This window comes from Poecilia mexicana, unplaced genomic scaffold (assembly GCF_051168715.1).
Source record: "Poecilia mexicana isolate PSO_F unplaced genomic scaffold, ASM5116871v1 scaffold_5, whole genome shotgun sequence".
Classification (NCBI taxonomy): domain Eukaryota; kingdom Metazoa; phylum Chordata; class Actinopteri; order Cyprinodontiformes; family Poeciliidae; genus Poecilia; species Poecilia mexicana.
In genome coordinates this window covers 24062641-24085978 of record NW_028263374.1, presented here as the reverse complement: position 1 = coordinate 24085978, position 23338 = coordinate 24062641, and the positions used below count along the sequence as shown (strand labels likewise).

At 38.4% G+C, this 23338-nt stretch overlaps 1 protein-coding gene across 3 annotated transcripts in view; it reads right to left on the bottom strand.

Moving 5' to 3' along the window:
- arhgef10la (Rho guanine nucleotide exchange factor 10 like a) overlaps positions 1–23338 on the bottom strand; it is a 127598-nt gene that overhangs the window by 58808 nt on the left and 45452 nt on the right. For all 3 annotated transcript variants that reach the window (XM_014985201.2, XM_088005775.1, XM_088005774.1), the window contains 4 exons: positions 21666–21811; positions 19657–19829; positions 15591–15706; positions 14217–14344 (listed from right to left, as the gene is read on the bottom strand). In XM_014985201.2, the coding sequence (XP_014840687.2) occupies positions 14217–14344; positions 15591–15706; positions 19657–19829; positions 21666–21811 (563 nt within the window). The remainder of the gene's footprint in view (positions 1–14216; positions 14345–15590; positions 15707–19656; positions 19830–21665; positions 21812–23338) is intronic.

Below are 23338 nucleotides of genomic sequence, written 5' to 3'. Positions count from 1 at the left end.
CAAAAGTTCCTCTCTGTCATTGTGTTGACCCAAAGAAATGAAAACATCCATAGTTAAGAGTCTCTCTGTGATGAGCATGGTTCACCACGTTTCGGTCAGAATCTAGCTGATTTCCCAGCAGTTCCTCTGATGACAGGTAAGCGCCACTAGATCAACCAGCATGTTTCACACTTCCCATGACGAACGGAATAACAGGCCTGAACCTTCTTCCCCTGCTGAAACACCCAGAGTCAGCATGGGTCCCGTGTCTCTTTATCTTCAGCTCGTGGGTAACATCGAAGGCTTGTGGGGAAACGGCACAGCTGCGGCACAGAAATCTAACAGCTGATCCCTGGTATGAACAATGTAGCTGTTCTTGTGGCCCTCTGAACACAATGCAGCTGAGAGAAAAATGAAACACGAGATTGTCCAAAAAACCATCCACTCCATTGTGGGTCCAAACAAAGGTGGAGAGAAAGAAACGCGCATAAAAGCTCAGGTCTAATATGGGGGCTGTTTTAGAGACTGCCGGCTCAAGGTACAACATAATAATATTTAAAAAAGACCCAAACAAATCAGACTGGAAATGGAGACACATGTAGATGTATCTAAATACAACAGAATATCATTAGAATTATTATTACTTTTTTTAAGAAATTAACTTTTAGAGCATTAATGTTATTTAATTTCTATGTTATGGCCTGCATTCACATATGGACTTCAGAAGCAAGCTCTGTATTACTGCCCTATAGCCGCCAAGATCTGTTGGCATTTTCTCACTGAAAGGAGCGTAAGCCACAAAAAAAACATATAAATTAATGAAGCTTCCTGTTCACATAAAAATATTAATCTAAAGTTGAGTTTCAGGAATAAAATATATATTTTCAGCAATGGCTTAAGATCAATATGAAGAAAACCCCATTAAAAAGTTTGGGAGAAATTAACAAGAAGTGACCTGAAGTGAACTTTTCAAAGTTAAATTATAGATGTTTTGTTTCTTTTTCAACATTCCTTTTGGTGATATTCCAGTTATTTGAATGGGGGACAGGAGATGTCAGATAATTTTTTTTTATGGAAAGGGGCTGCAAGAGTTGACCACAGCAATCACCCAGAACAAGAGTCACTACACATTATAATGACAAAGATTCAAGACAGCACAGCTTCCTGACTGCTCTCCATGAAAGACTAGCAGCACAAATTAATCAACTGCTAAATGATGGAACCCACAAAAAGCTATGTATCCCAGGCAAACGGTCTGATCATGAAGGACCCCCCCAAAAAAGAGCAATGGTATCAACTAAGGGTGAATCACTTCCTTCTGTGCAACATAGAAACTACTGTCAGACATCAAAGCAGCCAGGTTGAGTGGGCACATGGCTCATTACCTGACTGGAACCCAGAACGGAATTGGCAGGAACACCAGAGGTGTCTATCACCTCCAGGGCAGTCACTCAACATAGTAAGAACAGAGATTCTACCAAATACAGGTGTTCACTTTGACATTTGGCTGTCTTTGTCACCTGCTTAGTCCATTTTTTTTTAGCTTGGAGCTTGAACTCATTGTATTGTCTTTGTTTTTTTTTTCTTCCCCCCCATTTCTGTTGACCTAAAATAAGATTCTACTGTAAGTCTAAAGGGAGACTAGCATTACAACCTCAAAATTAGAAAGAACTCAATGTCTAGTGATTCAGAAAAGCTTGTCTTGTCTAGATTTATCAAGCTTTCTCATAACTAGAAGTAGTTTCCCTGATCGAAGTTGTGCTGTCTTTTTGAAAGCATTGAGTAGCTATCCAAAGAAATAGCCTTTTCCCAGCTACCTGTGAATTGTACACCAATTCTGTTGTTATTAGAAGGAGACGAAAAGAAAAGGAAGAAGAGAGTGTGTGAAAAAGGTGGATGCAAGGACAGACACACACGAGGAAGCCAATTTCACTCTTAAGCATTATTAGGAGGTAATTGAGTGGAGAAGTGAACGAAATCAGAAATTCTTTTTCTGCCATACCTAGTAGTGCTTTGTCCAAACTATTTTAAAAATGCATATAGCAAGAAGGAGAGGGACATATGCAAAATGGGAACAAAGCAAAGACATATCTGACATGTTGAAAAAGTTGAATTTTCTCACTGAGGTGTTACTCAGTTACTCATTCTTAAACGTAGCATGTGCAATTTGCCAAAGAAAGAGGGAGAGACGAGGCGTGAAAAGCTCCTTGCTTTTCACTTCTCTTGATTCTTTAGGTAGTACTTCATGCACACACAGCATCAAACATGCTAAACTGAGAGCAGTTTCCATTTCTCTCCGCTGCCCAGTGACTGACAGCCGCAGTGCAGGTGTGCTGCGCGGCCAGAATAGAGAACGAGCTCACGTGTGCCGGCAGAGGGGACACCAGGAGAACTAGGAGAGTAAGGAGAGTCAAAAGGGGAATAGGACTGAGAGAAAGCAGAGCAAAGTGAGGAGCAACGGGAGAAGATGACCCAGTGATTTAAGGGGGCAGGTCAGCTGTGACAGTAATGCACAAGAACGGGACAAATGCAGATGTGAGTGTTGGTGGCACTTCACCTTCATCCTCCTGAAACCCAGTGTGCCGGATAGAAACTCGGATTTGCAGTTGAGAAATCTTAAAGGATTCTAAATTTGTAAAATGCTAAAGCTGCTGCAACCTCTGTCACTATATTTGTTAGTCTTGACTCACTGTATTATGCCTGACCAGAATCATTGCGTGGAGAAAAGAGACAAAGTGAGACAATATTTTGTTTTTGGTATTTACAAACGTTTATCAATGTTCAGACAGACAAAAGAGCCTGTAGCGTTATATTTAGAGGGCAATGTTCCCATCTGAAATAATTCCAAAAGGCTGCAGAAATTAATACAATATTAATACTCAAGCACATTAATTAATACAACATTAATACTCAAGCACAGTTATTTTGGGGTTCATCTCCATGGCTGGGAATACAATAAAACGGCATTTGAAAGTAACTAATTGGATCTATTATGATAACTTTGGCTTAAAATAATAAACAGGAAAAAAAAAAACAAATCATGATTTTGTTGCATTAATTTGCTTTTTTTTTAACATGAAGCACAATATGTGTTGTATCCCAACTGTCTGTGACTGCATGCTTGAAAAAGCATTTGAAAAAGTTAAAGTGAATCTAAGAAAATAATTTCAGAGTATTATTAAAAAATACACTGAAAGGTAGTATTTCAGTGTATTTTTAAACACCCCAAATAAAACAATAACAAAAAATGAACAAGCCTTAAAAAACAATCATTTGAATTCCTCTCTCAGACCGCAACCCAACATCCTCCATTATTATTATTATTATTATTATAGACACAGTTCTGATTACAGACGCTCTCAGTGAGTGCGTCTGTAATCGCTGTCCTGCAACAACCAAGCTTCAACCAACACAATAAACACACCCTTACAAGTTAATCTTGTTGGTTGATTACATGCTAACAAAGCAATACATAAAGCAACAACAAAAAAATATTTTCAATTGAAAAATAGCATCTAAGAAAATCATTTCAAGGGAAATGTTATTGGTGGCTATATTGGTGATGTTACTGTGCCTTCCTGACTAAGGTAATAATGAGCATCTCCCAACATCACTGGTGCTCACCTTGTCCATGCCAGTGTAAGATGGTGATTATTCTAAGAAATACTTCCTGGCCACAGAAGCTTAACTTAGGACTGGGGAGAAGGATTTTCCCACAACCCTTCCAAATCTCACAAGCATACAGCAAGTTCATAAGGCAAAACTCTGCAGAATAAATTTAGGTGAGAATAATATCCTTGCCATGGTGTCAATATTTATAATAAAAACTAGTTAAGGATAAAAAAAAAAGCAGCAATCTACAGGAAATGTATCTGAAGAGTAAAGAAAAGAAATGATACATCTTTGGACCAGGTCATCAAAGCCAAGCACTTAAGACAGGGACCTCTGACAATTTTGGTTAAGGAAGACACAATGATGAGATAAAAGTCATCATAGCTTGAATGAGCACAAAATTTTGATTATGATTATTATTTTCTTAATATTGTAGCATTTTCTTTTGATTTTTACCCAATAAACTAAATTACCTAAATATAATTTATCCCATTCTTGAGTTGTGGTCAAGGGCCACACAAAATCATTCCAATGGCAACGACCATCCCTGACTTAAGATATACAATTGATTTAAAAATCATCTTCTTTAAACTTTTGGCTTTTAAAGAAGAAGTGATTTTGGGTACATTAGTTCTACAAAAGGATGGCGTTTTAGATTATGTCATGTATATATATGTCTGTACTTAAATGGTAAAGTTTTATATTTTTTGAGAAAAGTTAAAGACCACAATTTTTACATAGCAAAACACAAGAATTGTTTAAATAAGGAAATATCTACCTCCATTTTCATAATTAACATAGCATTAAAACAATTAATAAAGATATGCCAGAAGAGAAATACAATTGTGAGTGAAAAAATACATTTCAGGAACTGAATTTGAGTACCAAGCCAGTACCATCAAAAAAATGGTTGGGATGATGCTGAGTAAAGACAATGTGCAACCACAGTGGGAACCCATTGTTGTTTGCCTCCAAGTGTGATTGTGTCAACATGTAGGAATGTGAAAAGGAAAAAAAAAAAAAGAAGAAAAAAATTATCAAGCTGTCCCTGGACAAACACAGAGGAGTTGAGGATGCGGGGTGGAGGGTGGTGGAATCAAATTCTACATTTACCACCCCCGAAAAAAGAAAAAGAAAAAAGCTTTTATAGAATGACAAAGAAATAGAAAACAGAATACGATTCATATGCCCATTATGCATTATGCCTAATTTTACATATGTTGAAAAAGTAATGAAAATAATCCACAAACAGTAAACTTAATTTTGATTAGTTGGTTTATGCTGCAAGCTGTATACCAGGAAATACTAGATGAAGCTTTGGCCTCGTACACAGCTGTTGCTATTGTTTTTATTTTATTTTGCTATGCAATATATTTTTGATTAACTCTGCCTTCTGTTTAATTCAAAGAGTGAACTTCTGTGAGCCACATGTACAAAGTCAAACATCCCCTCCTTGCTTTTGGAGGAGGGCAATTACATATTTATATTTGAATGAATAATAAGTAATTTTTTGTTTACTGTGATTAGCTGCAGACATTTTCTTCACTTTGATAGGCAATCACATCTACATGTTTGACTAAGTGTTCTTTTTTGCCTTGATTAGCCATGATTGGTATTAAATGTGAACACCTTTGACAATTACCTTTATGCAATTATTCACTCCTTTGTTCGTTATGTGTAAATTGTACTCAGACTAACACTGTTTCAGTTCAAGCTTTTCTTCAAACCATGCAAAGCATTGTGGGATGATTTGGGCTTGATGCATCAAATTCAGGATTACAAACACACACGGGCTCAAAAATAGCTGTAGCTTCCACTGACCCAGTGACAGGAACTCTCCTTGGTGCTGAAATGTGAAATCTGTATTGCCTAGCAGTCACTATTGTAGGAAGATTCCCTCCAGGCAAAAACTAATAGCCAATTGTGTATTATTATGTACGGGAGGGTGAAACCAATAGCCTTTAAAATTTGATTCATAATCTTTAAATTACCACACTGATTAATTTATTAATCTGGAGTAGCAGAATTAACACCCAGGCTCTAATATTTTGCTGTTTTAACAATCTTAGTCACAAATACTGTAAATAGCAATATTGTTTTTGAGCAACAAGGATCGCTGCGCTCGACTACATCAGCAGAAAATAGCTATGTTTTCAGTACTTTAACATTTAGCTAATTTTAGCTTAGCTCCACTTAGCATTAAGAAAACAAGACATTTAAAACATTTTAGGGATATTTTACTACATAGTGGCTTATTGGCATGAAAGAAAAGTAAAAAATACCCATATTTTTGTAAGGAAATGATTTCAACCTTACAAAACTACCTGTGATTAAAACACTCTCTGAAGTGAAGTTTTAACAGTCTGAACTCTAGTTAGCGCATCTTACTCCATTGGAATTGGCTCTAAACACCATACACCAGTGTTGTGTTCAAGACCACCTAACCCGAGACCAAGACAAGACCAAGACCAGAGTGTATCGAGACCGAGACAAGACCAAGACTTTTAGGGTCCGAGACCAAGTCAAGACCAAGACCGATGAAAGTCGAGACCGAGTCAAGACCAAGACCAGAGTGTATCGAGACCGAGACAAGACCAAGACTTTTGGGGTCCGAGACCGAGTCAAGACCAAGACCAGCGGTCCACGCTACATGATACAATAAAATGTAAAATATGATCGAAATTGCTTCTCAAAATAATCTGAAAGATCCATATTCCCATAAAAAACACCTACATATTAAATACTTAATACATTTTACCAATATTAAATATTCCATTTCTGTGTTACAATGTGTGATGGTCTCGCGCCATCCTAAAAACATAACACCCTGGGCATTTGCCCATATTGCTCATGTAAGAAACCACCACTGTCTGCACCATTAAACATAGCAATTGAGGCAATGCCCTGACGGTAAATAACGCTCAGCTACGAACACTGACCAAGGAGCAACAAGCAAGAAGTAACCAAACAGAAGGCGCTCATCGTGACCGTTTTCACTCTCTATCCCAGTACATGAAGCCAGGTAGTCTGACACCATGGCAGACATTACAGCTGCCACTTTGAACAAAAACAATCAAAGAGTGCATGCTGTGCATGCTCTTTCTTTCTTGTGTTTTAGTTATTTGTTAATTTAAATATCAACGTACATAATTAAATAAAATAATGATGCAGTGTACACAGAGCATTACAAGAACAAAGAACGGGTGTTCTGTCAGGTCAGATCGTCATACGCTTAGCACGAACTCACGGTGTTCTGTCAGATCAGCATACATTGTCAGATAGTCGTACGCTTAGCTCAGACATGCATACGCTGTCATTACAATATGATTTTATTTAATCAGCAACATAGAATCATGACGTAGATCATTATTAACAGTTATTAACAGTTGTATGGCATCCAGCTGCAGCCAGACCTGCTTTAAATACACTTTGAAACCATGACAACGCATGTATATCTATCTAGTTATCATATTATGTCATATTATAAACAATTTCATGACTTATTTTTGTCATAACTTGTTGCATATGCTGAACTGACAACTCCACTGACGGTCGAACTTCTTAAGGCGCATGCGTTGGCATGGTACTCACTGCATGTATGCTAGCAACATAGAATCATGACGTAGAGCGTCCTGACTTAGCGGTTAAGTGAGTTTTACACGGGCCTGTGTTGTAGCTTACTCCAGCTGCAGCCAGACCTGCTTTAAATACACTTTGAAACCATGACAACACATGTATATCTATATAGTTATCATTGAAAACAATTTAATGACTTATTTTCGTCATAACTTGTTGCATGTGGTGAACTGACAACTCCTCTGACGGTCGGACTTCTTAATGCGCATGCGCTGGCATGGTACTCACTGCATGTATGCTACTCTGACAGTGTATGGTAATCTGATAGAACAACGGCTCTCAGTGAGTGACACTCCAGTCCTATCTATAAGTAAAGAGCCGTGGAGAAGAATCGACTGTTTCTGAATGTCACATCACTATATTGCAGACTTTTGGACACAGCGTTGTCCTATATATGCGACAAGACAGTCAACATCTCCGCACAATAACTCAGACAGTGAGTGACTTTTTTTCATCACAAATTCTTATGTGTCTCTGTACAGCTAGCTTTGCTAACATCACGTTAACGGAGCTTACCTTCTTTGAGCTACTTTTCTAAGTGACGAAAATAGTTAGACGTTGTCTACCGTCTGTGAAAGCGAAGCGCTGCTGAGTTAGCTGTGGCCATCGGATTTCTTACTATTTATGCAGCGCTATTATATTACTGACGATTAGACAAACATTTTCTGCCGCTGAGAGAAAACCACTGAGCATGTCCTGGAGCGCCGAGCAAGTGAAAGGTGGGGAGGGGGAGGGGGAGGAGGGAGGAGGGAGTAGCGCTGCGCACGAGTGAAAGGTGGGGAGGGGGGAGTATCAGAAACACGTAGTTGCTTGGATTTTAATCGGTGCGTTTTGCATCCACTGAAAACAAAGATGTTAACAAATAAACTGGACAGTATGCTGTACGTTTAGTGATATTTTCACAGTTGCGGTCTCGACTGGTCTTGAAATAAAATGCCGAGTCCTCAGCGCCCGAGACCGAGACAAGACCGAGACCAAATGCGGTCGAGTCCGAGACGAGACCGAGACCATCAGAAAACGGTCTTAAGACCGGACTCGAGACCAAGACCGATCTCGAGTACCACAACACTGCCATACACAATACACAACACCACCACATGCACAATAAAAATGCATAATTTTATCAACTTCATGGAGGTGTAAATTTTAAAACTGAGTCAGGATAAAACATTGTAAGAGTAAACCGAATGAAATGCGTATGGTACACATATGCCAATACCTGAATAGGGAAAATATATATTTTTTTAACTTTTGTCATACTAGTCTGCTCTGCACCAAGTCAGCTCAGATATGATTACAGTGACAGTAGGCTCCATGCTTTGCACCTATTTAAGATCAGCCTATCATAACAAAGGAAACATAGAGGTGTATGGTAATTGATGCAATTAAAACAACCTGCTTGGGTTGCTTGTAATCAGAGGCAAAGGTCAGTTGAATAAATTACACAATGGACATAAGAAAAGGGAGCAGCCAGGTGACCTGGGAAGACTGAGTACATTATTAATGTGTAGAACTGCACAGGATGCACAGGATTCCATTAACATAAGCAGGTCACATATTACTCAAGACCAAGACCCTGACTCCTGAAAAACTAAACATTTTGTCCCCAACAGTGTCCACCAAACATCTCTCTGCATGTATATTCTCATCTTCCCACTTTGCTAATCACACTTTTTTACATTAACACAACCAACATGAGTGATTGGAGCAAGCATCACTTCTAAAATAACTCCACAAAGCTTGATACCCCTGCAAAACAGATTCTCTGAGCATCTGTTCCCATCTCTGCATGGCTACAAACAAAGACTCAAATTTGTCTGCTGTCAAAGAACAGCAGACAAATTTGTTCTGCTGTTCTTTTTTTAATTATTTTTTATTTTATTTTTTTTGTCACTATAAAACAAGCACAATAGAAATGATTTTAACTATAACCCAACTTATAAAAATACCCTGCTATTTTAAGAACCGCATTGCCACATAGGCACAATTTATTAAACATTTTCTGATTGGCTGAAACATTCGAGAATACAGCTTCTGTATAAATATATGGTCCTTTGCTTCATATATAAAGATTCTGCAATCTTTAGTTTGCAGAATCTTTAGTTTATTATTCTGTCTAATAATGTTCTGACAATAGGATGCATTTTATATGTTTACTACACACTATTGCAGGTCATGAAAAATTACAATTAAAGTGACTCAGTTTAGATTTTTACTCAAACAGCCTAAATTAATTTTGCTTGTGTTTATATTTATCCTGATGACAAAATATTATAAAGTATTTTGTACCTACGTTTTTACAGCTGGTAACCGTTCATGCGTCCTACTTCAAATAAAATCTATCCATAAGCATCACACATTCAATGGGGTTGTGAGAATGTATACTGTATGTACAGTTAAGAGTTCAAAGCAAACTCCTTCAAAATAGCAATTAAAGCAGGGAAGTTATCCATAGTTTTCTATCTGAGTATAATCTTTGTGCAGTTTTTACAGTTTCCCAGATCTTATCAACAGAAAGCAATTTAACTGTAACTGGTGATGACTGATAAATGCAACATCTTTATACTCTTTCACACAAATCTGAATGTTTGACAGTGATTGAGAGCTGATTAGAATAGTTACAGGAAAAGTATATATATATATATATATATATAAATTCAAAATTTAAACACAAATGGTCCGTGAGGAGTCAGAGCGAGACTTGTCTATCTGGATGAGTAAGGCAGTGAGGATGACTTGGGTAAGTATCAGTCTTCAAAGTATGAACAGACTTGTTGCCCTTACAATAGTAAGTCATCTGCAAATAATACTCTCTTTTAAGCAAAAATGATAGGTCCCCTCATGAGCAGTCTGTGCTTGGAGATGGTTGGCAAAGAAAAAAGAAAATAAACAAACACATTTAGTTTAACTATAAAATTTGAACTCTATATCTGCTGCATGCCACAGCATGGTCCCCATATCGGGGCCTTTGGTTGCTCCTGCATATGCACCTAAAGTGGATGTTAATGAACTGCTGTCACACGTAGGAGGGTGCCTTTGAGGCAGCAGTCAGGATTCTCTCCACATACTCGTCTGTTTGCAGTGTGGAGGCTGTGATGTGCTGCCTGACTGCAGAGACTTGCTCCCGGGCAGACAGGAGGGGACCAACTCAGTACAGGGGGTCCCTGCTGCGGTACCACTCTCTCACCAGCAGAGAAAAGGCTCAACACCAAATGCAGGCGTGTGGATGTATGTTTCTTAATGTGTGCCACTTTTATTGAAACATATGCTTGCTTAAGTGCACTTGCATTTGTCACCAGGAAGCTTGAGTGAAGATGTGTAACTCGCAAGCACAGATGCTGGAAGTAATGTTGCACAAAGCTGATTAATTGTCAAATTAGTAGCAAAAGGAAGCAGGAAGAGAAAGAGAGAAAAAAAAATCTAACTTTTCCATAAACATGTTTATGAATGTGTTGGTGCGTTTGTGGAAGAATCTCAGCAGACAGAGTCTGGCCAGTACTGTTCCCTGCAATCTGCCACTATTACACCCTGGGTAGTGTCAAAATGATTTGAGCACCCGCTGTGCCACCTGTCACCCTGTGCCCCCAGGCTCATGGTGGTCCAACCGTCCAACACCGAGGCCCAACCTCAATTAGATTGCTATCACACAACCAAAAGTTGACCCTGTTTGCCTTCAGGATATCCATCTCTCTTGCTCCCCAAATCCCAGGACCATTTCCTTGCATGATTTAAGCCCAGGTCTTGGTCTACATTAGTGCTTTCAATTCTCTGCATGTTTTAGGTGTTCCCCTTCTACTGCACCCAACTTGAATAAGTGGGTGATTAACAGGCTTCTGCAGCACTTGGTGACATGCAGGAGCTAGTGCAATCATTTGAATCAGGTGTACTGGAGCAGAGACGTGTCTAAAACATGCAGGGCAGTGGACCCTGAGGACAGGAACTGAGAAACCCTGGACTACATCATCTAAATCTTAAAGACAAATATATATAGCAGGCACCTATGCATGAGGTGGAAAATCTCCTTGTCAATGCAGTTTCTGACAACATTATCGCAAGAGTTCAGCAAATAGGTTACCTCTTTAAGGGGAATTTGGGGGCTCTGTTGTAAGCATGACATCTGGCTCCACCAAACATCTGAGTAAGCAGATTGGCCCTGCAGGCCTGGGGTGACAGCCGATGAGGAAGCTGGGAGATGTGGGAGAACTGATCTGAGCTGCTACTCTGCTCAAGCTGTCACTTTAACTTGGCTTGGCACAGTTTGATTCTCCCTGGCTCTGAAGCATTAGGCCCTCTACTTTGACTGCCACTGCCCTGCCGGCACCAAGCCAAGTCTTTCATGGAGGGGGTCGCTCATCACTTTCACTCTCTTTCTTCCTCTCCTCGTTCTGCTTATTCTGTCTCTGCAGGGCTCCAGCTTCTTTATCACAATCTTTCTCTTTCTGTCCCCCCCTGCTTGTTTCTTATCCAATTCCCAACAGAAGCCACAAAATTGGATCCATTATAATCTGCCATTATTTGCTATTCCCAGCAGCTCCTCTGTAACACTCTAAGCTACTCATACACTCTCTTCTTGCCATCTTTGTTGTTCTCTAAGTAGGTGTTCAGTCCTTCAGTAATCATGCCACCCACATAAATTCACCTCCATATTTTAAACTTCATGTATGACAGTGAAGCCACTTCAAGAGTCTGTTTGATTGCACATGTGAAACTGAGATAAACGAAGACTGCTTCTCTGATTAAACCCATGATCCTCCCCACCTCCAACATTTAAATTCTAAATACAGAGTGAATCTGTGGTTGAATCAGAGATGACGACAAGGTCAAAGGGAAAAACTTTGTACATTTGCCATTGTTGCTGTGCCCAGAAGCTTTCAATCCACGAGGTATTCCTATTCTTACTTCATTGCATTTTGGTTAATTATAGAGCTTTCATGGAGGTTGAGGCATTGAGAAAACTACATTTCATAGAGGATTTAAAAAATTACATTTCCACAAAAATGCAGAGACTGTAAAAAAGAACACAAAGAGAGGTTAAACGATAAATGTCAGAAAGACTGTTCTGTAAAATACAGCAGTATATTACAAAACAGTGCAAAGAGAACAAAATTGAAACATGTTTCCCTTCGACATTTAGCGTTTTACCATGTCTGGATCTGTATGGTTGGATGAATCACTGCACAGGTCACAATATTCCAGTTTACAGTAAACTGAGATTGAAACTAAAGTATATAATCAAATTACTGATTCAGTCATAAACCAAAATTTAACTAACTTAAAAGAAAACCATGCATATTCCTCAACAGAGCTTTTGATTCTTTGACCATCTAAGCCTTAATCTTCAAAAGAAGCAGACAGTAAAGCCCTTACAAACTCTTTCTTTACAAGTGGTTATATAAACTCCGTCACACATTTTGAAGTGTAAACTTAAACTAGGAAACCCTCAGACTGAGAGATCAGTCCCTAAAATGAAAAGTAATGTACCATAGATTTTCATCATGAATTGTAGGTAGTCCAAGCTATGCAAAAAGTTCAAGTGAAGCAGAGCAAATCCAATAAATTATACAAACAGAACATTTTGTGACTTTTTTTATTTATTCATGCAAAGAATTAAAAAAAATATACTCTAGTTAGGCAATTATCCCCACAAGGCAGAGCAAACTGTTCTCATATTTAATTTGTAGAAATGCAAAGGTGTTCCAGTTGCCCAATGATCCTCAGTAATAAGAGATACCATATGTCACCTCACTTCCTAATGGAAGGTGAGAAAATGGTTTTACACAAGCTGTCCTTCTGAACCCAGAAATATGAGATGTTGTAGGATCCCAGAAAAATTAAGCAGTTTTTCTCTCAATTTAATAAACTTTCAATTCTAAAATATGCAGACACACATCTTTTTTCTATTCTACTTCATATTTTATTCAACCTTCATTTTAAAATAATAATCAGTAAAGAGACTACAATTAAAGAGGAATTTAAGTTTCATATTACGCTACAAACCCCACCCCAAAAAGGGATAAGCGTGTTGAATAATGGATGGAAGGATGGGCAGTGTTAGTCTGACTGTATGTTTATGACTGTTGTCCCATCTGGAAGTTTAACTTCCGTCTCAGTCTTTTGCAGGCTCTAACGCGTTGTGATTCACTGCTACATGTCTCTTAATGTTTGTCGTTTTTACTTTCCTGGAAACGATCACTGACTGTTTTAAATAAAATGTGTAATTATTTTTAAAGTTATGCTCTAAATTAGTAGGACCGTTTTCCCATCCAAAACAGCTGCATAGTGTTGTCACTATGCAACCACCATCTTCATATTTCACAATGAAGATGGTGGTTACAATGAAGGGTGATTTGCAGGTGTATGTAGGTCAAAAAGTGCAATTTTGGCCTCATCTGTCCCAATTCCTGTATTGTTGTACTACTTTGTGATGGGCCGTCACATACAATTCCAATAAAACACACTGAAGTTTGTCCTGAAGAAGTCAGAAAGTTTTGGAAGACCCAATTTTGTATGTCAAATAAAATATCACATCTAACTTAAGATCTGTGTTTCACAGACAAACCTCAAAGATTGTCCTGAAAACATATACTTTTGTGTGCCCCTGTTGTGCTAGACGTGTGGTAAAACATATGAAAAAATAATTAAACTATATCATATTTTATATTCCATGAGATTCTATTTTAAATCTGTGCTATATAAACAGACTAGACTAACCAAATTTATATTCTTATTTTCACCATTCATTATCATAATGTTCTCTTGTGTAATTTTGATGTATTGTCTGAAATAAAATAAAACTGGACTATTCCTTTGTTAGTCTGGTATAATTACCATTAAAATAATATCAAAATTAAAAACCTTTTAGTAAGCTACCACAATGAGGACATCATTTTGTGTTGTCTCAAATTTTATTGTCATATTTTTTGATTCCCAAATATGCCATTAGCTGCAAGTTTCAATTAGAGCTTTACCTTATGTAAAATTCTACTCACTTGTCTGGCCTGCCAGGCACCTGCAGGCGTAAGCGACACTTGTTAGCACACTGGATTTGTTCTTCTTTGATGCGGATAAGCCTCTGCAGAGCCAGACACCAGTCCTGGGACACGGTGGTGTTTAGGTTCTTTGAAAGAAAGACACACATATTTAAAAGTGGCTGATTCTAAACTAAGGCATGCACGGGTCATCAAGCACACAGCACAAGTCATGCACACAGAAACCAAAGGTACATCCTGTAAAAGCTCACAGTCCTATGGTATGTTTTTTTTTTTTTTTTTTTTTTTTTTTTGCAAAACCTGCAGCGCATTGTTTGAACCAATTTTCTTCAGATAATAAACTGTGCAATCTTGTTCATTCACTCAAATATAACTCTGAATTTATTTCAGTTCTGACATCCATTTCATAGTAAAGCCTGGACCCTCAAGTCAAATAGAATGAAATCAATTTTCTGCAGCAAATGAGCTGTGTAGAAGTATTTTGCCTATTTTATTTTTTTCAACAGACAGTATTATAACTAGGTGGAAAGGAATACCAGCCATTAAGTGCCAGACCAGCATCACTTCTCCTGAGGACATTGTGCTCATTAAGCCCGGAGAAGCAAAGGTGCAGCCATTAGACAGTGAAACTCGGGTGATTACTGGAGTCTACCTCCCTGGTTGTGCTACTGTATGTAGCATGTAGTGCTGTAAATGTGATACCAGAAAATTACAAGGAAGGCTACTGATTTGTACAGTACAGGAGGGTGTCGATGGTTTCTTTTGTATCAGTGAGAACATCTCATTCCCAACCTTGTGGAACTATTCTAGGGGAGAAAGATGGAAGAACATGTGCTTCTGCAAATTAATAATTTGAAAAAGTAGTTTTATTTTAATAACATCTTGAAAATCTTTTTTCTTTTCAGGTGAAAAAGCTGAAAAATGTGTCCATCTTGTTTAAGTATCTTAATGGGTTCTCTGTTGTTCCTCTTATAGTCTTGAGAGGTTTCAAATGTTTTGTGAGGTGAGCCTCTGCTGGCAAGTTGTACTTCTATGAATCAAACATTTTAATTTACCATCTTTTGATAACTTGGTCACAAATAATTTGTGATGCTAAAAGCACTCTTGGCATAAGTTAAATTAATTCTTCAGCATCAGTCTCTCTGTGAGTGTTTTTCTCAAAGGCCAAAAATAATAGCATACATATTCTGGAACAACCTAGCCTGTGCAGTGATGTGATGCTTGTGAACAGAACAGACTAAGTTTTGGTGATCTGAACAGCTTCAGCTGAGACTTTGCCATTTGGCTTTCATTTATTTATTTATTTATGGGGGTGGGAGATGGGGTCTTTACATGTTTTGAGATTAAGTGCAATATGTAGGTTTCAAGACGTACCTGGTATATCCCCTGTAGTGTGCCCACTAGCAGAGTAACCTCTTCCACAACTGAAAGGTCATGCTGAAGTTCCTGCAGCTCCTGGTACAACCGTGGAGGGCCCAGGAGAGCTTTACCTGGGAGATGGGCACAACAGAGTTTGGATATAAGCATCAGATTGCATAATGCAGCACATGCTGAGAGCCACAGTCTCAGTACACGGTGATAAAATGCAACTATTTAGTTAGTTTCATTGAGCCAACAACTACTTCAACTCAAAAACAGGTAAATGCTGTTATTTTTATGCTGTAGAGTTCATTTACATTACATGTTTCAAGTTTGATATTAGCTGATTTGCACTAATAGTCATTTGTCTAATCAAGTATACCAGTACTTTACAAAGCTATTCTACTCCAAATTGCTAGTTTACTTGTTCTTTTATGTAGGTTTTTTAAGTTCCAGTATTTAAACGTTTGTGTTAAATACACTTGTCTTGAGCAGCTGTCATGTTGCTATTACAATAGAGCACAAACACCAAATTAGAGCATGTATATCTGTTTGCAGTTAATGCTCTTTTATGAGTAAAGCCACTGAATATAAAGAGTGGTCAAATTTTTTGCTGTTTTCTAGGTTGTGCTGACATGCAGAACACTTGTTAGCAATTATATTAATCATTTGAATGTTGTGATTACAGATGAAGGCTTTGCCTCTGATTACAGAGAAAGGGGATTAATCATTTATAAAAATGAGCTATTTTTGTAGGGAACGGAGAATAGTTCAAAAGGGATTGAAAAAAATGATAATTCACATTGAAGCACAACTTAGGGGACGCACCCTGTCACATCAATTAAAAACTATTGTGTTGGCACTCTAAAAGGTATAAATATATGATCCGTTTCTAGTCAGTGTCATTAAAATATGGAAAAAATAATAATATAATTAGGAATTACTTGTCAAATATTGTCTGCATTTAAAATGAATCCCTTCAAATAAAGAAATGTGTACATTTATTTTTTAAAGGAGAGGCATTGTGTATTTTCCAGGCACATAGTGCCAATCTATGGCACAGTCAAGTCGCTATGTTACTGTTAATTATTGCAAAAATGTCGTGTATACATAAACATAATTTAAAAGAAATTTGACTTCCCATTTTGACATTTTGAAAATGGCTCCTGTCTCTTTAAGAAGCTCCTACTCTTTCTGACACTCCACCACATCATCACAAACAATGTTGGTCCATTATGCCGTTTACCACTGTTCTTAGTGGCGTTGAGAAGTAGTTTGTATGAAAAACTCAGCATATGCAAAGTTCTGCCAGGTGCTTTCTAATTACTGCTGCCCCTAGTCTGAAGGAGCAGTGTGGCGAGAGGCACGGGGGAAGAGCTCTGTGAGGCAGAAGCTCTGATATGCAATGAAGAACTAAGTTAGTCATTCCACTGAAAATGTTAATCATTTTCACCAATATCTGTTTATCTTTTCAAGAAAAAGACAGAAATATCAGTCATACCATTACATATCCACACATTTTATCTATCCACCCAGTTGTATTTGAATTTTTATTCATTTGTAAAATTAGATCCTACAAGACAATTTTTACCAGCCTCCAATTTGTCTTTGCATGTAGATTAAAAAGTAAAAGCTCAAGGTCAAATTCTTGTTCCATCAACAGGAAAAGGAAGGCATTGTCTGACAGAACTAATACGGGTGCAGGGGGTGAAGTTGCTTTGGTTGAAAGTCTAGTGGGCACTAATAAAAGAGTTTCAGAGCATAGAAGAATCGATCACCATTATTTGTTGAACTACAGAGAGTGAATTTATGAGTAAAGAAAAAAAAATTAGATGGAGAAACTGTTATTTGGGGCTATGATGCCCTTTGCTGGCCAAAGAAAATGCAGGTGTCTCATTAGACGCAAAATTCAGCATCGATTTGAGGTCCGCAGGCTTCAAAGTCTTTCTCTCCCAGTACCAGGAATCAATACCCACGTCTCCTCCTGTCTGCCGTCCCCCGTCCCAGCTCCCCTGGCCCACATTTCTCCAGCAGCAAGCTCTGTGAGAGTTGCCTAATTAAATTCTGCAGGTAGATTTTGCTCCAAAGCAGCCCTTGCACTGTCTCCGCTGCCACATAATAAAGTAGCAGGAGAGGCGAGTAGGTCGGCGAGTTTAGTGAGGCGTGCTCATCCGAGGGGACCTGCAGCTGTTTTGCTATTCGCCTGCATAAACGGAGTGAGAGCAGAGTCATAAGAGAGACTATGGGAGAGGGAAATGGGGAAGGGTGGGCTGGTGTTATTCATCTAAAGAGTGCCATTGTAGCTTTGGGGGTTTAATAGGATCTTTGACACTGGCACACGGTGACATCTGTCATCTGCGCGAGCAAATCAATAGGTGAGACATCTGAATATAAAGGGGTAGTGTGTGTGCTGAAAGAACAATGTCAGAGCATTGTCTTCTTCAAAGGGATTGCCTGGACCTTTGTGCAGGTTCCCCTGGTCTTCCAGGGCCTGCTTTTGGCTACAGCCCAAGAGGTGAATGTGCTGAGTTGTAATCCAACATAATCCAGTTGGTGAGGCAGGATATGGTTTATACACTAAGACATGACTATCCTCGCTGGCCACAAGGCACATAATTCACTGGTGTGGAAGGCCTGAGCCCAGAGGGGTCCGTCCTCACACTCATCCGCTGTCCAAGTGATGCTAGCTAGTGGCTTTAAAGACAAAGCAGCTTCAATGCTTATGTCAAAAACCTTGTCTGATCTCCAGCCAAACCCTCTGCTACACCACTGATGGAAAAAAAAAAAAAAACAGCATTTCTGACAGTGGGTCATACGGGAAGCAGGAATAAAAGCGCGTGAAAGGGGGGTAAGTCAGTGTAAGAGAATAAACACCTGGAACAACTGGCTTTCAGGGAAAACACATTAACATTGTTTGGCTCTCCATGTGTTGGGGGATACAGACAAGAAGCCCAACAGCAGAATAAAGGCACAGAATGATGGAAGGTTTGAGGGAAAAAAAACAAACCCGCCTGCAGTCTAGTTTTTTTTTTTTCTCTAAAGACATGTCTGTGGGGTGGAAGGTGAAAAATGATTTGATTTTAAGTTATGCTAAGGGGGTTAGGCCTGTCAACAAGGCACTATGCTGAATTACATCGCATGGTATGTAAATACATGGTACTGAAAATCCAATTGAAAATTTGGCAACTGGTGCAACTGGCTTTGGGACAGACACTACCCCAAAAGGGTCAAAAAAGAAAGAAAAAGGAAAAAAAAGAAGGATTCCTTCACCATCCAATATTTTAGAGTTGGAGAAACTTGCGGAAGGCTGCACTGAGAGCTAATCCTAAATGATCCCAAAACCTTGCAGCAAAGCTGTGAGGATATGAGTATAAACTACCTGAACAAAAGACGAAAAAAAACTAAATCCAGAGAGAATATAAACCAGCTCTCAAAAGAGTAGGTGCTTACTGAGCGTGACACAAGGAGCACTGAAGAAGGCACCATTAATATTTAAGTCATGGAGCGGCAACTTTACAAAGTGTGCTGCATTACATCCCGATAAGGCTTTGTATCTTCCTTTTCCCATGGCACATTTATCAGGGATCTCGTCAAGCTCGGTACACACCGGGGTATTGTGAGAGGTGGTGGGAGAACTACTGTTTCAACCACAGATTCCTATCTGCCGCTACCGGCTCTCTAATTGGTCCTAGAAAGGCAAGGAATAATCTCGGCGGATTGATGACTCCTCTCCAGACATGTTTGTGGTCTATCAGAGACTGAAATGAGACCGTGAGGATGATGCAGCTTGGGGCTCCCTACCCCAGCATCACTCTCCAAGATAAAACACCCAAGGCACACAGGAACAAGTGACCATCATCACTATCCCCCTCACAAACACATCCTCAATCAGAGTGACAAGCAGCATGACTGCATCTCCACCCCTCCATCTCCTCACTCCACTTGAGAACAGGAACAGATTAGCCTTGCTGACTCAGAGAAAGAGGCTGAGACTAACAGTCAGTTTAAAGTGATGAGATTAACCAGGGGGTGAAGCATAGGGAAATATTGCAGCGGCACAAGTTCACATATTTGTTTTTACCTGAATTGCAGGCCCCACTTGGCCTCTTAGTCCCACTCTGCTGAAACAAGGTGTCTTTGCTTTGAGAGTTCTCCTGGCCAACTTCTACTACTTGCACATGCTGAAGGGGGGCGCTCCACTTCATGGTGTACTTGGGGCCAACAGGAACGAGGCTGCTAATATCTGGAGGTCCTCTGTAGGAAATAGTTACAAAATTAGTTTAAACAGCCAGGAAATTTTAAAACAAAGTGAGGCAACTACCAGAATTGTCCACTAGGATATTGAGATAAGCAGAAATATAAAAGGGATTTATACACAATTGATTCCAGAAATGTAAAAACACTGGTGAAAAGAGATTAAAAAAAAAACGATTGCTTTCTACTTTTTCTGATATTAAATCAGACTAAAAATGTCCTGTTTCTGGTCATTTTGGATTTTTAAGAGTTTTTATGTGATGGCTTTGCAAGCTTCTAATAGGTTAATTCACAACATTTGATTTGAACCGAGGCACACCTGTGGCCCAGAGATAAAATGATTCTGGTTTGAAATGTGAGTGTCAACCCCTCCACAATAGAAAAAATGTTTGTGAAGATCCTGGCTAAAACTGAAAGGACAGCGTCATTATCCACGGTGAAACGAGTCCTTCACTAACAAAGGCCACTTAGCACAGTAGAAGCTTTTACTTGAAAAGTGCCAAAAAAAATTCAGATAAAAGTTTGCAAATGTGCACAGGGTAAAACAACCTTTTATTTTGGATACATGGTGTCTGTATGGATGAAACTAATATTGAAGTATATAGTCATTTTGAAAACCATTACACAAAGAAGGAGGAAGTCTGTAAGGCCAAGAACACCAACTTGATTGTGAAGTCCAAACGTGGCAACATTGTGGTGTGTGGATGTTTTTTACGTTGTTAAGTCAGGTGTACTGCACAGAACGGCATTCATCATAAGTAAAGAACATTATGTGTAAATACCAAAGAAATCAGCAAGTAGGTTAAAACCTAGTCACAAATGAGTCTTTCAAATGAACAGTTCTAAGCATACCGCCAGGTTAATTATGAAATATTTGCTTTGGAGTGACTATCAAAAAGTCTAATTCTCATAAAAAATATATACACTATATATAAATTTATATATATATATATATATATATTTTATGGCTGGTCTGTTAAGAACTGTTGGAAGCTTGGGGAAGAAAACACAAATAACTTAAGTACAACTTAAAAGCAAGTCAAACAAATACTAACCATCTGACTTTGAAGAAGATGATATTAAATATTTGATTCTATCATCATGTCATTATATTTATTATTTGACTTATAAGACTTATCAAATTGCAGGAAAAATATCATGATATACATTACTACTTATTGTTTTTGTTGTTTGTTTTTTTAAATAGAATTAATTGTTATTTACTCTGGATGAAAATTAAGATTGCTATCATTTTTATGAAGTTTCTAAATGGTATACCCTGTAAGCCTCTGCATACTGGTGTTGAAATGAAACATAAAATAATATTGTCCTTTGGGGGCTGCGCAAGATGGCTTCAAGTAACATCCTTGACAGGGACTTCGCTAAAATAAAATAAAAAAAAACCTTTCCTTGTTTACTACTTGGGTAAGAGAGACAGGAAGAGAGAGATATGATCAATGGCGCTGACAAGGAAGATAAATTGGAAATAAACCAAAAACGTTTTATGTCAGTAATCTGGGACTCCTCAAGCTGTTGTTAGGGATTCTACCATTTGTTTAATGCTGATAAAGCTCCTGCAACTTCAGATAGTGTTCAAAAGCCCTTGCAGTCTTTTCTCTTTACTGTGTAGCTCGCCAAATTATCTTTGCAAAACCTCGGGCATCACATAGGAGCCTTTTTTAATCAAATATGTATTTCTCCAAAATGTGTACTCTCCTAAGCTCAACTTAAAAAAAAAAAAAAAAAAAGTACATCTAATTCTACGCAATATCTAGACATTAGCAAACTATTTCTGATTGAATGGTTTATTCAATTTGCTCAACAACAGGGACTTACTTGACATTTATGTTGGCACAGATGAGCACATCATCAAAAAGGAAGACCTTCCTCTCCTTCGACTTCAGGACTTGTCCCCGCTCGCCATACACAGTCTCAATAAGTGTTTCACAAAGGACCAGTGACCTCTGCTCCGAGTTCAGTTGCTAAAAGGGACACAACAATCAGATCAAAGGCAGATGAGACAGTATCACAAAGCTCCAATCCTCTGGAGCACAGGGCCTAGAGGACAGGAAAGTCAAAAGAAACCATATCTCATCTGGGATTAGAAGCACATTCATTGTGCTGAAGGTCATGGAACAAGCATGTATGCATATGCACAGTTACATGTCCACAGCACCGTTCATTCAGTTTAAAAAAGATTGCACGTTTCCCTTGAAAGACTTTTCCGTAATGTATTTGCACAGTGGTTTAGGAAAAACCTAAGAGACACATTTACTTCTTATGAGCTTCTGCATTTGTCTGAAATGCTTGTAATTCTCTAAATAAGTGCTTCCAAAATACCCTTTTGATCATTTTTTTTTATTATTATTTTGTATATGGCATTTTATCAACATAGTTCAAACACAGTCAGAAATCGCATTGGCTTATGAGCGCTGGGACACACAATCCTTTCTGCCACAATAACAGAACTACTACAAAACCATAAAAATACAGGCACAGTTTGTTGCATGAGTAAATTCATTCATAAATTTACTTAAAACATTTTATAACAGACGCAGTTACTGAAAACTGTGTTGGCACATGCTGGTTACTTCACCCACACACATGTCAAGCAAAGAAGAACAGCTAAAGGTTTTTTTGTTTTTTTTATCACTTTGCTTTGACTGCGTAAATGAGTTTAGAGGGATGAAGTTATAAAAGCCATTCACACTTAAGATAACTCAAGGTGTCTTAGGAGAAAACAAAAGTATGAAGGTACAAAATAGTACATTGAAGCAAAGAAATGCATAACAATAATTACTATGAATTTAGTAAAATGCCAAGAGATGTTTAAAAATTGATGTAAGAATGCTCAACATTTACAGTTGAGCTGCAGTAAACAAATCAGGGATTTGAAAGAGCCAACAGTTTCCTGGGGTCTCAGAAATGAGGAAAAATAAATGCTGCTTTAACTTTTTCAGTTCTTGTCCTGAAAGTAATAACAACCTGGTACATCTGCATGATGCATATATTACAAGGAACTCTATCCACTACATAATGAACTAAAAAGATTTTAAAATCTAACATTTTACAAACCCCTAACTGAACCTAACCTCAGCACTTCAAAACCAAGCAGCAGATTCTGCAGCGACAATTTTTATCCAAGATAAAATCAGAACACTGTGTGTGAAAGGGTAAAGCACACTGCAGGTTTTAAATGCTCCAGTGCCAATAACTCACAGTACTTTGAGAATTACATGTTATTGTGTCAGTTTTTCAATTAGCGTGCAAGAATTTTGGCCCAGTCTCCCTAACATTACTTCAGTTTATTGAATTTAGTTAATTCCATGTAGCTCGCTTGAGGTCCCTCTCCGCATTTTAATCAGATTGTGGTCACTACAACATTTTTTTTTACATTAAAGCTCCATGCTAAGCATGGTCAGACTTGTTAATCAAGCTTTTTTTGAGTAGTACCGCTTGTCTACAGCTTTATCTCCTAAGTCATATGGAAGCAGAAAGAGGGGATTTTG